At 45.1% G+C, this 17705-nt stretch overlaps 1 protein-coding gene across 1 annotated transcript; it reads right to left on the minus strand.

The window, feature by feature from the left end:
* Positions 1-378: 378 nt before the first annotated feature.
* ndel1b (nudE neurodevelopment protein 1-like 1b) lies at positions 379-17209 on the minus strand. Its single transcript, XM_063221085.1, has 9 exons — positions 17072-17209; positions 12942-13038; positions 8045-8198; positions 5595-5743; positions 3515-3651; positions 2454-2624; positions 2032-2126; positions 1730-1872; positions 379-1167 (listed from the first exon to the last, which is right to left on the minus strand). Exons 2-9 carry the CDS (start codon positions 13025-13027, stop codon positions 1077-1079), a joined length of 1026 nt encoding a protein of 341 aa, XP_063077155.1. The 5' UTR covers positions 13028-13038; positions 17072-17209; the 3' UTR covers positions 379-1076.
* Between the last annotated feature and the right edge of the window lie 496 nt (positions 17210-17705).

A 17705-nucleotide genomic window follows, 5' to 3' on the forward strand; every position in this document is an offset into this window, starting at 1 on the left:
CTGTTTAACCATGGCAGGACAGTGGAGATGGTGACACTGAGCATGCTGACAGCAGGGCTGTTTGCCCAGATCAATGAGAAACAGAGGGTTTAGGGTTCAGGTGATACAGTACTTACGGCCTGTTAACCATTACAAGTCTTTCAGCTTGACCATCTGGTGCAAAACTGTTCTCCCTCTATTCATTCATTCAAGTCTCTCTGTCTCTCTCTCTCTCTCTCTCTCTCTCTCTCTCTCTCTCTCTCTCTCTCTCTCTCTCTCTCTCTCTCTCTCTCTCTCTCTCTCTCTCTCTCTCTCTCTCTCTCTCTCTCTCTCTCTCTCTCTCTCTCTCTCTCTCTCTCTCTCTCTCTCTCTCTCTCTCTCTCTCTCTCTCTCGTTCAGAAGCAACAGGCCTGTGCCAACAGCTGACCTGTGCCATTTCCATCACTTGTGTGGCTGTGAAGGTCCTGTATGTAACACACACACACACACAATCGCTCACGCAGTCACGCGCACACACAAACACATGCACATGTTGCATTGAGAAGCTTACAGTAAAGAACTTAAAAAATCCCTTTTCAATTCATAAATATGCTGCACAACATGTTCTCTTTTATGGGCGCAACACATTCAAATGCCAAAAAAAACCCTTGAGGAAAAAAAGCTCTTGCGGTCAGACCAGAGGACCTTTGTCATGTAGAGCTGGTTTGAGCGAGAGAAGCCTGTAGTTGGAGCGGAGAGTCCGCACGACGCATGAAGCAGCCAGCCGTACCAATCGTCTGTCAGCTAGCCAACAAACCGTTAGCTAACCAACCATGTAACCTTAAAAGACCCTAGGCTGTCGCCCCTGACATGAACCTGCCAGGGAAGACCGCAACATCCCCCCCAACGTTTCCCTCACATACAAACACACTCAGCATACACACACGCGTGCACACGTCTTTCAGTTTCATTTTAAGCTCACACACGATCCACCTCTCTCGCTCGCTTTCTTTCTCGTCTGTCTTTGCCACAACAACAGCATTGCACTCATTAAGTGTCCTCTCCATGCCCTGTCCATCTGCTTGGGTAGAGGGGCGATGGGTTTATGGGGTGCTGTTTCACACACTGAGGGGAAGCATGCCGGGGGGAGACACCGTCCGTGTGGGGGCCATGGAAGTCAGTGAACTGGGGTCCAAACCATTCATGGTCCTAGACAGAAAAACAAGAGGATAAGAACAAAAGATGTAAGATACATGGAGTAGGACAACACTAGTCGCATACACCATTTTAGTGATTATAGTGATTTAAATAATAATAATAAATATAAGAACTTAACATAATCATTTCCCTAGATATTTTTTTATCTCTTTATTACCAAGATTTTACTTGTACCTCAGGTTACAGTGTGACAAATGTATGAAGTTTAATATTACATCATAGTCAGACAATCTTAACATTTCCTGGGTCTTTCTTCCAGCCTAGTGTGTGGTCCAGTACATACAGTATATAGACAGGGGAGCACAGCTCCTGTTTGAGGGTTCCCATGGCTTCATACTCAAGGTAAACAAAGTAGTAGAGCTCTGCTCTTGAAAGGTATGCTGCCCACAGGTGCTAACACATCGTTAAACATATACCTAAAATACCACTTTGAAACACTGCCTTTATTCATGGCAAAGGTATGTGGGCTTACAATAACAAACAAGACATGCAGTATAATCAGTTCTAAATATTTAAGTGGCCCTGAGAAATTGCATGAAGAGGCGTCTCTCACGTTTTGTCAAAGTAGGTGGTGTGCAGCGAGTGTGAGAACTTGGTGGCGTTGCTGTTGATGAGGTTGCCGTTGGCCGTGTAGTTCTTCCTGGCCGACTGGTCCTTGGCAAAGTTCCTGCACGCCGCCAGCTTCGACTCCAGTGCCTGCGGAGTGGGACATGACATTCAAGTTCAGTGCTTGTTGTGGAAATAATAATGATATCATAAATTACATAATAATAGGTTTCGTTTTTTTTTTTTTTTTTTTTTTAATGGCTTTGTCGAGCACTGCCACGATGTGGTAATTCTTTAGACAAATCTTACCCCGACTTTCCGCAAGAGGTCTCCGACGATGTTGAGGGCAGTGATTCTGGCAGAGGGGGTCAAAGCTGAGCTTCCACAGTTCCCATTGGTCAACACTACAGAGCGGATAACATGGAGAGAAAGAGGGAGAGAAAAAGAAAGAAAGAAAGAAAGAAAGAAAGAAAGAGAGAGAGAGAGAGAGAGAGAGAGAGAGAGAGAGAGAGAGAGAGAGAGTGAGTGAGAGAGAGAGAGAGAGAGAGAGAGAGATGTTAGCTGGGCCACATGCAGGATGACAAACTGCAAAATGTCAAAGAAGCTGATAGTGAGAGTGTGTATGGAGGGAGTGAAAGGGAAGAGAAGAAAAAAAACAGGGAGAGTGTGTGTAGGTAAGAGAAACAAATGAAAGAGACAGACAGACAGTATGTGTGAGTAATATACGGTACCTTTCTGCGTGATGAAGGGGTGCTCTATGTTCTTGCCCACGGGGGTGGCAGGTAGGGAGAGCGAGGCCTGCACAGCTGTGTCCATCTTGTCGATGTCCAGTGTGGGGGAGCTGGGGGCCGACATGCGCGTATCCGTCATCTTCTCCTTCACCGCCAGCTCCTGCCTCAGATCTGTCAGAGGAGGAGGGGAAGGGGTTAAACATCATTTCTACATTTCAACAATTCTACAGTAGAATATCAAATCTGTACTCAGTTAGGGGAAGAATCCAGTCAAGTTCTCATGTTCATGAGCTGTATGAAAAACAGACGGTTAAACAGAAACCCTGTGAAACAGAAATGCTGAGAAACAGAAACGCTGAGAAAAAGACACGCTGAGAAACAGAAACATTGCGAAACACACATGTTGTACCTTGTGGCTAATGCAGAAGTTACAATATTAAATGAATAAGATCATTATGTATTTCACATTCATTTTTAGTCAGTAAGCTTTTGTTTTGTTTGGCTCATTGATTTTGTTCATTTCTCTCAGTGAATAATGTATTTGGCAAGTTGCTAAATGCAGTGTGGCATGGGTAACTCTGGCCTCATCTAAACAATCCCAACCACTTTTTGGCCTTAAGGGGGATCAATGAGTTAAGGGAAATATTGGATCTCAACATGGCTGGAATGAGTACTGTACCTCTGCGCTTGTCCCATCCTCTTTATAGCCAAGCTAAATTGAAGTAGTTTATTTAATTCAAGGATCACCAAGTTTAGTAAGCATTACATTTCAATGTGGCTGGTGAGTATATGTAGTATGCCTATGTTGATGTGGCTTATTTAATTAAGCGATTAATGAGTTGATGTAGTAAAAAGGTTTGTCCTGTGTCTCGAAGGGTGCACTTGAACCCTTCGGGCACCATGTCCTGCCATGGAATAAAAATACGAAGAAAAAAGGATTTTAAGTGTGTGGACTCCTCACTCCAAACTACAGTGAGCCATTCTGCACCTTTTCCTGGGATATGCACAAGGATATTAAGTGTGCGGACTCCTCACTACAAGCTATGTCCCGAGTACCGTACCTCTGGCCTCGTCCTTCAGCCTCTGCACGGACACCAGCAGTGACTCCTTCTCGTCCAGCTCGCTCTCCAGGAAGGCGTTCCTCTCGATGGCCTGGTTCAGACGCCCCTCAAAGTCCTCCAGGGACACGATGGTGGCCCTACGGGGAGCACACAGACAGCAGATAAGCACACATATGAACATAGACAACAACACTGACACATTCACACACAAACACATACTATAAAACACTGTGCGGTCCGGTTCTCGATTCTGATTGGCTGATAGCTGTGGTCAATCGAGCGTAAACCTACACCTTCCACCTGTAGATTCTATGCGCGTCTAAGTTAGACCCAGCACATCTACGTAGATAATGAGAATATGCTGCAGTTGAGGTAGGGAGTCTGCAAGAAGAGCACATCTTTGCACCATCTGTGGTTGGGGTATCAGTGTGATTGCGAAGACATTTCATTCCTGCAGTGTTTATCGCCTCTTGCTGAGTTTTTGTGGCGAAGTGTGTTTTCTGGCAGCGCAACGCACGCATGCACGCCGAGTAACGTTGAGTAACGTTGAGTAACGTCACTTCCTCAACTTGTCAACTCGTCGCGGATTAAATTAATTGTCATTAAAGCGTTTTTAAAGACATTTGGTCAGCGATTAAGTGTAACAGTGTCAGATAAGCAATAAGCCACGAGAGGCCGTGGGTTATGCTCGATTGATAACGGCCAAGGGGAGTGGGGCACGACGCGAAGCGGAGTGCCGTAAACGTCCCCTTGCCCATTATCAATAGAGCATAACCCACTGACTCCGCTTCGCGTCGTGCCACACTCCCCTTGGCCGTTATCAATCGAGCATAACCCACGGCCTCTCGTGGCTTATTGCTCAAGTATTGTACACTGTGGCAGGTAAACACAAACGGACATGAATAGACACGCACAAATACACAAACACATGCACACAGCATACACACAGGCAGCAGTAGGTCAGCACAGACGCGCACGCACACACATACACGCACGCAGGCACACATAGCCCAGAGTACACTGTGGTGCTTTAGGTGGGTCTCTCTGTATACATGCGTAATGCGGATGTGTTTGTCCTGAATGTGTCATTGCTGAAGGGCTGATAAAGGTTGTGGGAGTAGTAGAATAATGTGCACTGAGTAACTACACTGGAGGCCAGTATTCTCTGTAGCACATCCCAAATGCTGGTTTCGGGCCTGGCTGTGTCAGTATGGAGATCAGGGAAGAGCTTCAATGATTCACTTGCATAGTCATGGGTTTAGCTCATAATATTTCTCCTGGTTACATAGTTGGAGGTGTGTGTATGCACAGGCGTGGGTATACACATTCATTATGTTACAGAGATCTCCTTTCAAATGGAGTTCACAGTTCCACCATTTTATGTTACGTTTTGATCTTTATGAATGGCAACACACTGTAGAAGAACTTTGTGCTGAAGGGCTTTAAGGCGTTATTTTCCCAGCAGTGGAGTCATGTGTGTGTAATGAGGGACTAGCCTTTAAATGCATATTTTTTTGGATTTATGGCAGCCGTCTCAGGCTTGTGGAAGAATGTCGACATTCATAACTTCATAATGACACTGCCAGCGGGAAACATGTGATCAACACACAGCGAGTAATACTGCAAAGATTTCCCCAATGGTAAGCACTGGTTGTAAAGGTGTCTCTATTGACTTTTTGTGGCGAGGGGACTTTTCGTATTGCACCTAATGCTGGTCTGGAGGGGAGAGAGCAACAGCACCACGTGCCAAGTACACAAGCATATGCTCAGGCCTCTAATTAGGCCTCTAATTTTTTTTGGTTTCGTTTTTTATATTTTTACGGCTTTTTTGCCTTTATTTGATAGGACATGAGGCATGATGATACTGATTGTGCATTGTAGGACACATGTCTCTACTGTGCATGGTGGTACACAGCCTTTACGTTTAATTGCATGTGCATCTGAGGTGCATGATCGGCCCTCTGCAGCTTTTGCATGGTGGTCGCCTAGTTCTCTGACCTCTTTGCATTCTCTCCCGGTCTCCATTAAGCATATTAATATACATATGTCTACAGATGATTTCTGAGGTGCATGGTGGTACCTCTTGGCTCGCTCCAGGTCGTCGTTGGCCTGCTCCAGCTCCCTGACGTACTTGTGCAGCTGCTCCTTGATGCCGCGCGTCTGCACCAGGTCGTCCTCCAGCATGGAGATCTGCTTGTAGCTCTGAGCATACTGCTGCTCTAGTTTCTCCTAGTGATGGAGAGGAAGAGGGAGACACACACACGGTGCAGAGTTAGTGAGGCAGAGTAAGGGACTGGAAACTGAAGAGTGCAGGAGGCAGGAGAGAGAGAGAGAGAGAGAGAGAGAGAGAGAGAGAGAGAGAGAGAGAGAGAGAGAGAGAGAGAGAGAGAGAGAGAGAGAGAGAGAGAGAGAGAGAGAGAAGGATGAAGGATGCTGAGATTGGACTGAAATTGAGCGAGCGAGCAAGAGAGAGGGAGAGAGAGAAGGAGAGATTGAAGAATGTAGGGGTCCAGAAAGATTGCAAGAATTAGGATGCCGTGAAAGAAACGGGGAGAGCCAGTGACTGAAAATGATTCATCCTGACGCATCCCTCCCTCCTGGGACAAAACCTGACAGGGGGCATAGGAGGACAACAGTGAAGGAGGAAGATGATGAAGAGGAGGAGGAAGAAAGGAGCTACTGCCTGCCAAGTGCCAACCCATCTCCTCTCCTCTTCCCATCACAAGATAACCCACTTTCCCCTTCACTTCTCGCCATGTGACCACTCTTCTCCAATGCAGCCAATGCCTGATGCTCAGGGGACGGGAGCGGGACAGTGTGGCCCACATCTCCCCATAACAACAACAACACGAAACTGGAGGCAGTCCTGACCGAGCCTAGCTGCCCTCCGACCAAACGCCGAACACAGGATAGAATCCGCAGTATGGCTGTCAGCGAGAGAGCGAATGCGTGAGGACCAGAGAGAGAGAGAGAGAGAGAGATAGAGAGAGAGAGAAAGCGAGAGAGAGAAAAAGAGAGAGAGCGAGAGAGAAAGAGCGAGAGAGAAAGAGCGAGAGAGAAAGAGCGAGAAAGAAAGAAAGAAAGAAAGAGCGAGAAAGAAAGAAAGAAAGAAAGAAAGAAAGAAAGAAGGAAAATGGCTCTGGAGGACCTCAGCTAAATGCTGCTACAAATATGAATGTCACTAGTGGCTAATGGTCGGCGTAATGCTTTGCCGTGTCTGTAAACAGGAGCACGTGCTGTATTTGACTGGCAAGTGCATGTGTCTTTGGATAGTTCAAAGTGAATGAGTGTCAGGGAGGGGGAGGGTGCTGGGTTCGCTCATGGCTCTTCCCTGCCACGGGGCCATGGGCCGGGCCCACTGCTGCAGGACAGGCTTATTTTATCCACCCTGAGCTGAGCATGCCATCCAATTATAGGAGCAGTGAAGGATTAGCTGGGCATGGGTCCACGGACAGGTGTGTCAGCGTGTGTGTGTGTGTGTGTGTGTGTGTGTGTGTGTGTGTGTGTGTGTGTGTGTGTGTGTGTGTGTGTGTGTGTGTGTGTGTGTGTGTGTGTAAACAAGGACCAACAAGGAAATTAAGGCCTAGCTACTGTTCTCACTCTCGTTTGGCTGTGCTAAAGGCACAACTATCAATTATCCAATTTGCTTAAATCGCTGTTCATTCAGTGAAGACTGTACTGTTATACGGAGCTCATTCATTCATAGGCATTAGCAGCTGATTCTGAGAACAAATTAAAGAGAGGGTAGAAAGATCTATAGAAAAGGAAGGGAAGACATTCACTCAAACTCCTCAGGGAGGTGAAGAATATGAGTGTACTGTATGCATGTCCTGTGAACCCCCCTGACATAGAAACTCCCAAACTCCTTCTTCACTCCAGCTGAACAGTACCTCCCTCTAACACTTAGCTATCACACTGGCATTAGTTAAAATATGATGTTCATCATGTCTGACCTAGCCTGGCGACGCCATCCTATGTACTCCACACAAAGATTTTGGCTCTGCACCTAGTCTGGAAAATGCCATCCAGCTCAGTTCGCTCACTGTTTAGCCAATCAGCAAGCAGTTGAGAGTGGTGACGCAGAACTCATCCGCGAAGTCTGTTACTGATTGGTTTAAGGTAACTATAACTATATTCACACTTTTGTTTTGATATTTGTATGCTTTTGCGACGCTATATCCTAACAGTCAATATGGGTTTTAATTGTATTCGTAACTCCAATGAATTTAAATGGCAGAGTAAGATCAGACCATCTCCCACCCTCCACCGAGACGGATTCCTCTTGGCTTTTGCCAGACTGTTTGACCGAGTCAAATCCATCAAATGTTCAACTTTTTAGCGGAGACAGGCAGCACTTTTCACACACCAACCAATGCCAACCAATGTAGAGTGAAAACAAGGTACTACTGGCCGGTTACCTTGAGGGAGGTGACCTCCTGATGCCAATCTCCCTAAACACGCCAGCTGAACAAACACTCTCTACCTCCAGTCCAAACACGTTAGTGAGTCAAACCCCAAAGTCTACGTTACCTTGAGGGAGTCGACCTCGCTCTTGAGCCGCTGGTTCTCGGCCTGCAGGTCTCGGATGCGGTGCTCGGCCTGGCCCAGCTGAGCCTCCAGCTCCGCCTCCAACTCTCTGCTGCCCTCCTGGAACTCCTGAAGCTCCTCCTGGGCGTCATGACAACTGGGGAGGTAGAGAGGAGAGAGAGAGTAGTGGTTAGGGGGGTTCTTGTACAATCAAAAAGTGTGTGTGTGTGAGAGAGAGAGAGAGAGAGAGAGAGAGAGAGAGAAAGAGAAAGAGAGAGAGAGAGAGAGAGAGAGAGAGAGAGAGAGAGAGAGAGAGAGAGAGAGAGAGAGAGAGAGAGAGAGAGAGAGAGAGATAGATAGATAGAGACACACAGAGAGAGAGAGAGACAGAGAGAGTAGTTAGTGGGTTCCTAGGACATTTAATAAGTGAACTGCCTGCTACTCTACTTTAGCCATCTGTCAAGAGGACATCACCACCCCCAACACACACAAACCCTTTGTTTCCATGTTTAATTCAATGGAGAGAGGAAAGGCAGGGGTCGTCCCTCTAAAGCAGGCATCTGCTGCTCCCTCTGGACTTGATGAGCAAGGGCCACCAGGGCCCCGTATACTAATGTAATAAACTGCAGCAGCAGGGGCCCCAGGCAGATTGGCAGAGCAGGGATACAACGCAGATCATTAAACCACTGAGGACTGGGAGAGAAGAGAGGGGGGAGACATGATGATGAGGGAAAAGAAGTGTCAGAGGAGAAGAGGAGAGCACAGAAGGAAAGAATGGGAGAGAGAGAGAGAGAGAGAGAGAGAGAGAGAGAGAGAGAGAGAGAGAGAGAGAGAGAGAGAGAGAGAGAGAGAGAGAGAGAGAGAGAGAAGAAATGAGCGACAGAAAGGTCTGAGAAATACAGGAGGAGAAGAAGAGGAAACAGCAGAGGAGGAATGCTAAGGACAACAAATAGTAGAGAGAGAGAGAGAGAGAGAGAGAGAGAGAGAGAGAGAGAGAGAGAGAAATAAATCTGCCTCATGTGCTCCACACCCGTCACTGGGTCATTAAATCACAACACGTGCCAGAGGAGACCTCTCTCCCTCATGTGCCTCGTATGTAACTGTGGCCAGTACATTACACTGACAACACAGCAGGGTCGAAAGAAAGAAGACTCCCCCTCCTTTCCCTTCTTCACATGGCCCAGGGCCGGACTATCCATAAGGGCCAGGGGCACAGTGCCCAGGGGCACCAAGCATTTTGACCACTGAGGGGGGGAACCAAAAGACACAAACTTTGCAAATATTGTTCCTAAATGGGGCATCAGTGAGGTACAGTGTCCAGGGGCACCACATTGGTTTCATACGGAGTTGATAGTCCATACTAAATGTAAGCTGTACAAATGGAGAGAGCACAGACACAAAGCTCTTTGAAGATTTGAATATATTCTCTCTTTTTCTAAGAGCAACTAAATTTGACAACTTTTTTTTGCTACATCCAATTTTAGCCTGGACAAGAAGTGGAGAGAGAGAGAGAGAGAGAGAGAGAGAGAGAGAGAGAGAGAGAGAGAGAGAGAGAGAGAGAGAGAGAGAGAGAGAGAGAGAGAGAGAGAGAGAGAGAGAGAGAGAGATACTAAAAACAGACAGGGAAAGAGACAGACAATGACACAGCAAAAAAAGAGAAGAGTGTATCCCTGCATCTGCAGGTGGTCTTGTTTTGCTCTCTGCTCTCGTTTCGAAGGCAACACTTGCGTCAAATCTTAAAGTGTGCACCACTGAGAGCTAGTCAGCGAGTCTGGTGGCCCAGTATGTATGTATGCATGCATGCATGCATGTCTGGGCTATTAATATAAAGGGCTAAAGTGCACACTGCAGGTGGCCAGCCCGACACGTGCAAGGGCAGATGGGGGTAATGGGGGCAATGGGGGCTTCACGTCCGTATGACCCCTCACAGGTCAAGGGTGAAGGGTCAGATGAGAGGTGGTGTGTCTAGGGAGGTCAGGGTGGTCAGGCTACTTTGCTGACCAGAAGTTGTCCCCTGCAACTATTATTGTTGGCTTGCTTGGGGAAGCGTCGTATCCTCAGACAGTCGTGTATTATTTTCATGAAAGGACAAAAAAAGACACAGTCATACTTTAACTCACTGCGGTGCCGCCGCCGCCGACACCAAGGCTGCCTCCTCAGCAGATTCTTAAGTAACACCCTGACAGAGGAAAAGTGTCTCAGCAAGTCTCAGCCAGCTGGCATAAAAACACACACACACCATCTTCCAAGTCTCCTTTTAGGTCTTTTAGGAGGACTTGCTGACCCCCTGTGCCATATTAGCGGTTTACCTTATATGAGGTGGGCATTCCACATAAGTATTGAACAGCTTGTCTATGCTAAAATGAGATGTAGCAAAAACGGTGCCAAAGTTAGCTGCTCATAAAAAGGACAGAAAATAAAATGTGTCTGTTCTCATCACATACGTACAGTATGTTTACATCTGAAAGGACAAAAAAAACACTCTATACTATATAGACTATATACTATATAAACACTCTTTAGATATTAGACTGCATTTCCAGAGCCAAATATAGTAGATTCTATAGAGATATTACACTGCTTTTCCACAGTCAAATTAGACATGACCCAGACCAAACAAAACTGACTAACTGCCACAGGGAGAAAGAGAGAGAAAATGAATGTTCTCATCTCACTTTTGAACATGTGTTGACAGAAATGTTGCGAAAAAGCAGCAGTCTCTTGCATTATTCTCCTGCCTCCAGGAAATTCTTGGGATTTTAAATGCTTCCTGTGGTCCAGTCAGTGGAGCCTAGGGGGAGCCTCCGCATACGCTGTCTGACTAACACTAGGGCATGGGCTGCACATGAAGTCATGCCTTTCTAGGAAATGTGCACGTATGTACGCCTCTGACAGAGAAAGAGACCTCAGAGAAAAGCATGAGCCAATGTTTTTGACACACACTTGCTTCAAAAACTCAGCAAGGCGATATAAAAACAGCAGGAATTAAATGTCTTTGAAATCATACTGACCCCAACCATAGATGGTGCAAAAAAGTGCTCCTCTTGTATTCTCCTACCCTAACTGCACCAGATTCTCATTACCAACTTAGACATGTCACGTCTAACTTATTCGCACATAGAGTCTTTCTTTGGAATGGTGTGTCTTTATGCCGGATTTACAATGGCTATCAGCCAATCACAATGGACAACCAGATCGCTCAGTGTTAGATTACCCCTTCAAAAATACACTAAGATGGCGAGAGAGACGAATGGGAAGAGAAAGAGAATGTGTGTGTGTGTGTGTGTGTGTGTGTGTGTAACAGCTGGTCTACGGCGACACAGGCTGCTCCAGTCAGCACATAGCTCAGCTATGCAGATATGCTGCTCCAGCATTAGGCTCAGTGGCAGCACCTGTGTCGAGGTCTTAAACAGAGCTGCACAACTGTCTCTCATAGGAAAGAAGCAGAAACACACAGCCTGGGCCCCATCCTACATGGTCACAGACAAGGAGAAATAAACATGACTAGACTATGCCAACTAGCTTTAAACATGCATCATAACCATGATCATTGGCAGTACAACAAAAAACACGGAGGATTCTGTTTGGTTGGTTAAAACAATTTTGATGTCTGTACCAGGATTTGTATTCCTGAGCTTAGCAGATGGAATGGAGTAAGAATCTACATACTTGCATGGTCTGGCCGTAAGCTTTGGCAGTGGTCACCTTATTATGTAACAGCGCTGGTCTAAGCTGGTTGGCAGCACACTTGTGGGACCACAAACCCTGAGCTCTAAGCTCTTTACAGTAAGAAGCCGCTGGCCACATACCCACTGTGTACAGTGCTTAACGCAACCCTCCCTTTCCTCCCCTCACTGCTCTCTGATCTCTCACTCTCTTGGCTCTCTGGTCTCTTGGCTGCTGAGGGCAATTCACCACCAACCATGCTACATGGCAAGACTTTTTTTTAAAAACTTTTACTTATTTGATATACAATATTTTCAGCCACTATCACTTCCCCATGCGCCAACTCGTTTCACTCTGAGCCAAGAGCAGAACAATAGTGAAATGTCCTGAATGATCCAGCATGCTGATCCAGGTGATAGCTGGGAATTAACCGGCAGTTTCTGTGAAAGTGACTGTATGGTGGTGGCTCTGTTCTCTGACAATGGATGTAGAAGAGAAGAGAAAAGCACAAGCCAGTGTCATGTGATATGACATGACTATGACGCCATGGCCTCAATTGGGCTTCACGTCAGGCTTTTGTACGTTGACAAAAAAGACTTTTTATGTAACAGACTGTATGAGCATGACTGGGTTCATGCTTGGATGTCTGGAAATGTGGGAAACCCAGTCAGGGTACAACCCTAAAGAATGCCACATAGTTGAAACATTTAATCACAGAGGGGTTTTTCCAAAAGGGAAAACAAGCAACTCATTTGTAAAACAAGTTGTAAAGAAAGACGCAATCCTATTAACATAACATGGAAACCAGTCATTAGTATAAAACTTGAGGGTTTTGTTTGTTTGCTGAGGTTACGGCACAGTTTATACTTTGGCCTGAATCATAGCATTCACCAAGAGTATTTCATGCTTGTAATTTTGTCCCACTACAATGTACTCCCTTGCATAGATATACAGGGTTGGAATCATTTATCCGACATAAGCCCACCGCACACTGGCTATGCCAACATTCGCCTCCATTATTTTAACACAACTGCGCACACACTCACTGAATGCTCCCGACGTGACCTGTTGATTACAGTTGAAGTCTATTTTGTCAGACCGCAATAAAATTCATTGTTAAGTCTACCTGCCATTATGCTTGTTTGCTGTAAAAAGTCCACCACCAGGGTGCAGGGTAACCAACCTGGCTTGAATTTATCTTTATAGACTAAGGAGGAAACAAAAACATGCATACCTTTGCTTGTACTTTATGCATAGATTCTTCCAGTACTCAATCTCTTCATCTTTTGAGGCGAATTTAGGCATCCTTTCCGTTTCCATGGTAGGGGGGCCTGTTGAAGGAGAAAGGGGGACCATCGTAAGAAAACACGCCGTATGATACAGAGCTCAAAAGTGCTGACTCAAGTGTTTACAAGATTCAGCCTGCCTCCAACTTAACTCTCTGGGTTGGTGTGTATTAAGCTAACTAAGCTTAACTTCCATTGGCCCTACAGTACCTTGGTCAACTCACGTGCCAAGCACTTACTGCTGAGGGACTTCAAACAGAGATTCTTTAAGTATATAGAGATATGCCACTGTAATAGGTTGCTATGGGCACCTAACATGACCAGGTTCCGGTCTGCCTAAAGGGGCGTGTCATAATGCTCCTACATTGAATAGAACAGTCCTTAGGTCTGCTTAAGTCTGCTAAAAGGGGGCAATAATAGAACCTCTCTCTCTCTACTCTCTCTGCTTCAAAGCCTTTCCAGTCATAGCTGAAGCCCACACACTCATCTGTGTCAGGAGAAACAGCCCTTGGCTTTAAAGCATTCCACTGTGTGTCTCTTTCCCTGTGATCTTAGAGGAGGGTCTAACCAGAGCCCCATTGTGGTTTTGTTCAGGCCTGGTTGACTACTTTGTCATTTGTCGCTTGCAAGGGGACATCCCAGACCATGGTTGGTTCAACTGTGACTGTAGTATTGAATCAGAACTGGACACTCAATAGTCGTATCTGACTGATGAGTTGATACTCAAGCATCACCTCCCTCGTTACCCTTTTGAGCACTTCTAGACCAACACAGCCATCAGACACTCAATCTCAAAATCAATCTCATTAACACTTGTTTGTGTGAGTGCTTCCACAGTGGCTTCACATGTGTCAGTGCAGTCTGTGATGGCCAGTATTCAATTTCTGGTCACACCTCATTCCTCATCAGGATACACCGATCCAACATTGATGTTGGCCAGTGTTTGTTGGAATGCTTGTCCACCACAATGGCCATCGAGCCACATTACGGAATTCAATATTTATCTCAATGCAATGTAAGTCAATAAAATACACATTGGCCACGTTTACATGATGTTTTTAATTCTGAATGAATCATGAATAATTAACTAGTTCCCTTGAGTTTACATTTAACTTTCATTTAATTCCGAATTGTGAAGAAACATTTTCAAAGCGGAATTAATCTTTATTCAGAATTAAATTGAGTTAATTCTGAAGTAAATGTCTCATGTAAACAAGGCCATTGTCTAACGGCAATGTGTGTCAGTGGCATGTCCTGTGCAGTTCCACATTCTGCCAAAACATTGGGAGGAAGCTGGAAACAAAAGCTCAGCAGTTTGGGTTCACACTTGGTATGTGGACTTGATGTGGCTTATGACTGGTGAACATATGTAGAACATTAGCTCTGAAACAGCACTCTGTGTTGGACCTGAGCCAAAGCTTAAACATTCATTGTCAGCATCAGGGATGAGGAAAAAATGGCCAATGTACCCAGTGCCTATATAGACTATCCACAGACACACACAACCTCTATTATACACATGGTAAATCTCACGTTAACAATGCAACACTCGTATGAACGATGCAGAGCTCCATCAAATCACAACGGTGCCAGTTGCAATGTCCAAGCCAAGCACGTCTGAGTGTTTTAGTGTCTTGGCTGACTGGAAGGGACACTGTGTGTCTTCAGATGATAGAGAAAACTCTTGTCCGACATGTCCTATGCACTTCAGGAATGCGTGAAATATATCCTTCATTAGCTGAGTAGCCTGACGCCCTCTGGCACAGAGATCTGAGCCTGGCAAAGGGCCAACTCTACCCCCAGCTTGTGGTTGCCCTGGCGTCCCGTACAGTAGGATACAGATTATTAGTGGACAAACCTCTCTCTGCTGGACCAGAGGGGTTAATGAGAAGGATGTCATTTAAATTGCAGGTGAGATCATTAATATCTTTAAACATCCTTGTGTTTGAGGTCCCAAACAAGCTGCATCAGCATGAACTCCCCACTCCTCCCATTATTCTCACTAATGACGCTGTGCAACAAAGCAGGGGTCTACTACAGGGGCCTACTTTACTCAGTGAAGTGAAAATCATTCGGTGAGGAACATTTGAAATACAATAATGGTTTTGAAGAGGTACAGGCAGTTCTGAAACTTTTCTCTCTTTTTTTGGAGATGGTATGGATAGGTAACTTTGTGGTAATGGTAAGTGGTATGTTGACTACCGGCTTGTGACATGAGTAGGACCTAAAACACATCCAGCGGTTTGCATATTACAGCATGACATAAGCAACGTGTATCACTGTTTTGGTGATCATATCCAAACAGAGAGAGTACTGCCTATATTTTCACCACGTTGACACCACATTCCAGCTGACAGCACAGCCAACTCTAATTTCACTCAAAACTGGTGAGATACGAGAAAGAGAACCTTGAAGACTATCATTTTAACTTCACAGTCTTTAAAATGTCCAGGCACCGAAGAGACCTTGAATGGGAAAGAAAGGAAAAAAGGAGCTGTGTGACCTAACAATAGCATAGAGTTACAGACGAGCTGCTGTTGCTAAGGCAACACTGTTGATAAACACACGGCCAAGTCATTTCCTATGGATTCAGCCAAACTACGCAATTAAGGCTTTGCAATGGAACCTCAGCTCTATAAATAAAAGCCACATATTGCGTATGCTAAAATGCACTGTGAATAAGAACATCTGGACAAATGACGACTTGCATCACTGCTTGCTATTAGCTATAAATGGAAAAGAAACAGACAGAAGACTGTACAGTATGAAGAGCATGTACAAACATTCACAGGTGTGTATATGTGAAAGGTTCTGTGCATGCATCCCACACTGCCAATGACCATGTCACCAGTGTCCACAGTAAGCAAGAACCCATTACATTCCCTTACATTCCCTTACTACCATACTTGTGTAGATGCGCCATCACTACCGCTTGCTCCTACTATTCCTGTGGTCAGTCCCCAAATACCCCTCTGGTGCCATGGATGAGCCATCTGGCTAGCTGGGGAATGGGATGCCAGCCCTGGACTCACATGGAGGAGAAGCAGGCGTTTCCTGTGACTGACTGTCCTTCTAGTTCTGCCAACCTGCCTATGCCATGGACTAGGTGATGAGCCTGCTCACATGCAACTTACAAGTCCACAAGACTGAATGTTTGCTCTGCATTACAACATAATCCAACATCAAAAATTCAACACAGAGAATCAGATCATTCAACTTCAGTGTTGAATAACACAAGTGGATATCTATACAAGAATAATATCCCAACCAATCTTACATCCTTCTAAACAGTGACATTTAGAGGAAATACATCTTATGGACAAGAAATATAATTTAACTAACCTTACCAATTCTTGTCAGCCATAGAAAACATTAGACAATGTCTGTTAAAATGCTTGCACCCATCTTGTTTCTGATCCCTGTTCTGTCTTTCACATGAACAGTGAGTTATGATTTTCTAATACTGCGTTTTGAGACAATTAAGAGGTTGACAGTACACTATAATGCCAAATCAAGCATTATTAATAGAACTAATTCTTCACAGAACTATTTAATCACAGAAACACCACGACCAAAACAACCACCGACATGCTGGTGACCACTGGTTCCTGAAGCTCCTGCGTGACATGATGACTAAAACGATTCTGCTGGGTGGTCAATGTAGGCCTACTTGAATAATCCTTCGTTTACACGCTAATAACAGTGACAGCAGTGCTGACAGTATCACCTGCTATGTTAACGCTGTATGTATCGTTCATTACTTAGCAAGGGTAACAGCTGAGACGGACTGGCATACCCACCTTCCCAGCTAGCTACGTACCTATGGTCATCTAGTCACATCACCGCAACAAACAAAATACGGCAAGCAATCGTATTGCAGTGTTATAAAACAATGTGGGTTGTCAATATGTCTATTCCGCAAATTAAATAACGTAAACGGGTTACAAGTCTGAATATTATCGGACCATGTAGCCAGTTAGCTAGCTAACGCCATCATAAAAAATGAAAATATCAGTCACGCTGGCAATGCATGATCAGCTGACATGAACGGCAGAATATTTTCAAGATCGCAACATACCAGTAGCAGACTGTTGGCGGGGATTTCTTTAGTATGGCTGATTATTCTGCTAACAGTTACGGCTCTAGTAGCATCTTCCTTCGATGACAGTTAATCGACCTAGCCCACTGGCTGCCTCGGCTGGATCTGAAGCAAAGTGCCAACGCGTCTATGTTGGAGATCAGAAAGCGTAGTTTCCGGTAGGAGCGCCGTGAGATCATCAATGACGCAAGATTCCCGGGAAATGTGGGTTTGGTCGCATTGAGAATTTACTTGATTTTTTGTTGTTGTTCTTTTAATCTACCATTTAGCGATAGAATCAATGGGCATAAACATAAAGAACAATATATAGTGAGAACAGATGCTAGACAACAACTGAATTGCCTTGCATGGCATATTGTGGCCTTGTTTGCCATATATGGAAATAGGAGAAGGACGCTAATGACCAAATGTGACCAAAGCAAGCACCAGATGTAGTCAACAATAATAATAATAGTGAAAATTATACTTTTTAAACTCATTTTTCCTTCTCTCTGTGGCGATAATGCCACTGACTTACCACACTTATTCAAATCAACTAATAAATAGATACATAAATAAATAAATAAATAAATAAATAAATAAATTTTAAAGTCTGAAGCCTGCCTACCTGGCA

The sequence above is a fragment of the Engraulis encrasicolus genome, chromosome 2 (assembly GCF_034702125.1).
Source record: "Engraulis encrasicolus isolate BLACKSEA-1 chromosome 2, IST_EnEncr_1.0, whole genome shotgun sequence".
Lineage (NCBI taxonomy): Eukaryota > Metazoa > Chordata > Actinopteri > Clupeiformes > Engraulidae > Engraulis > Engraulis encrasicolus.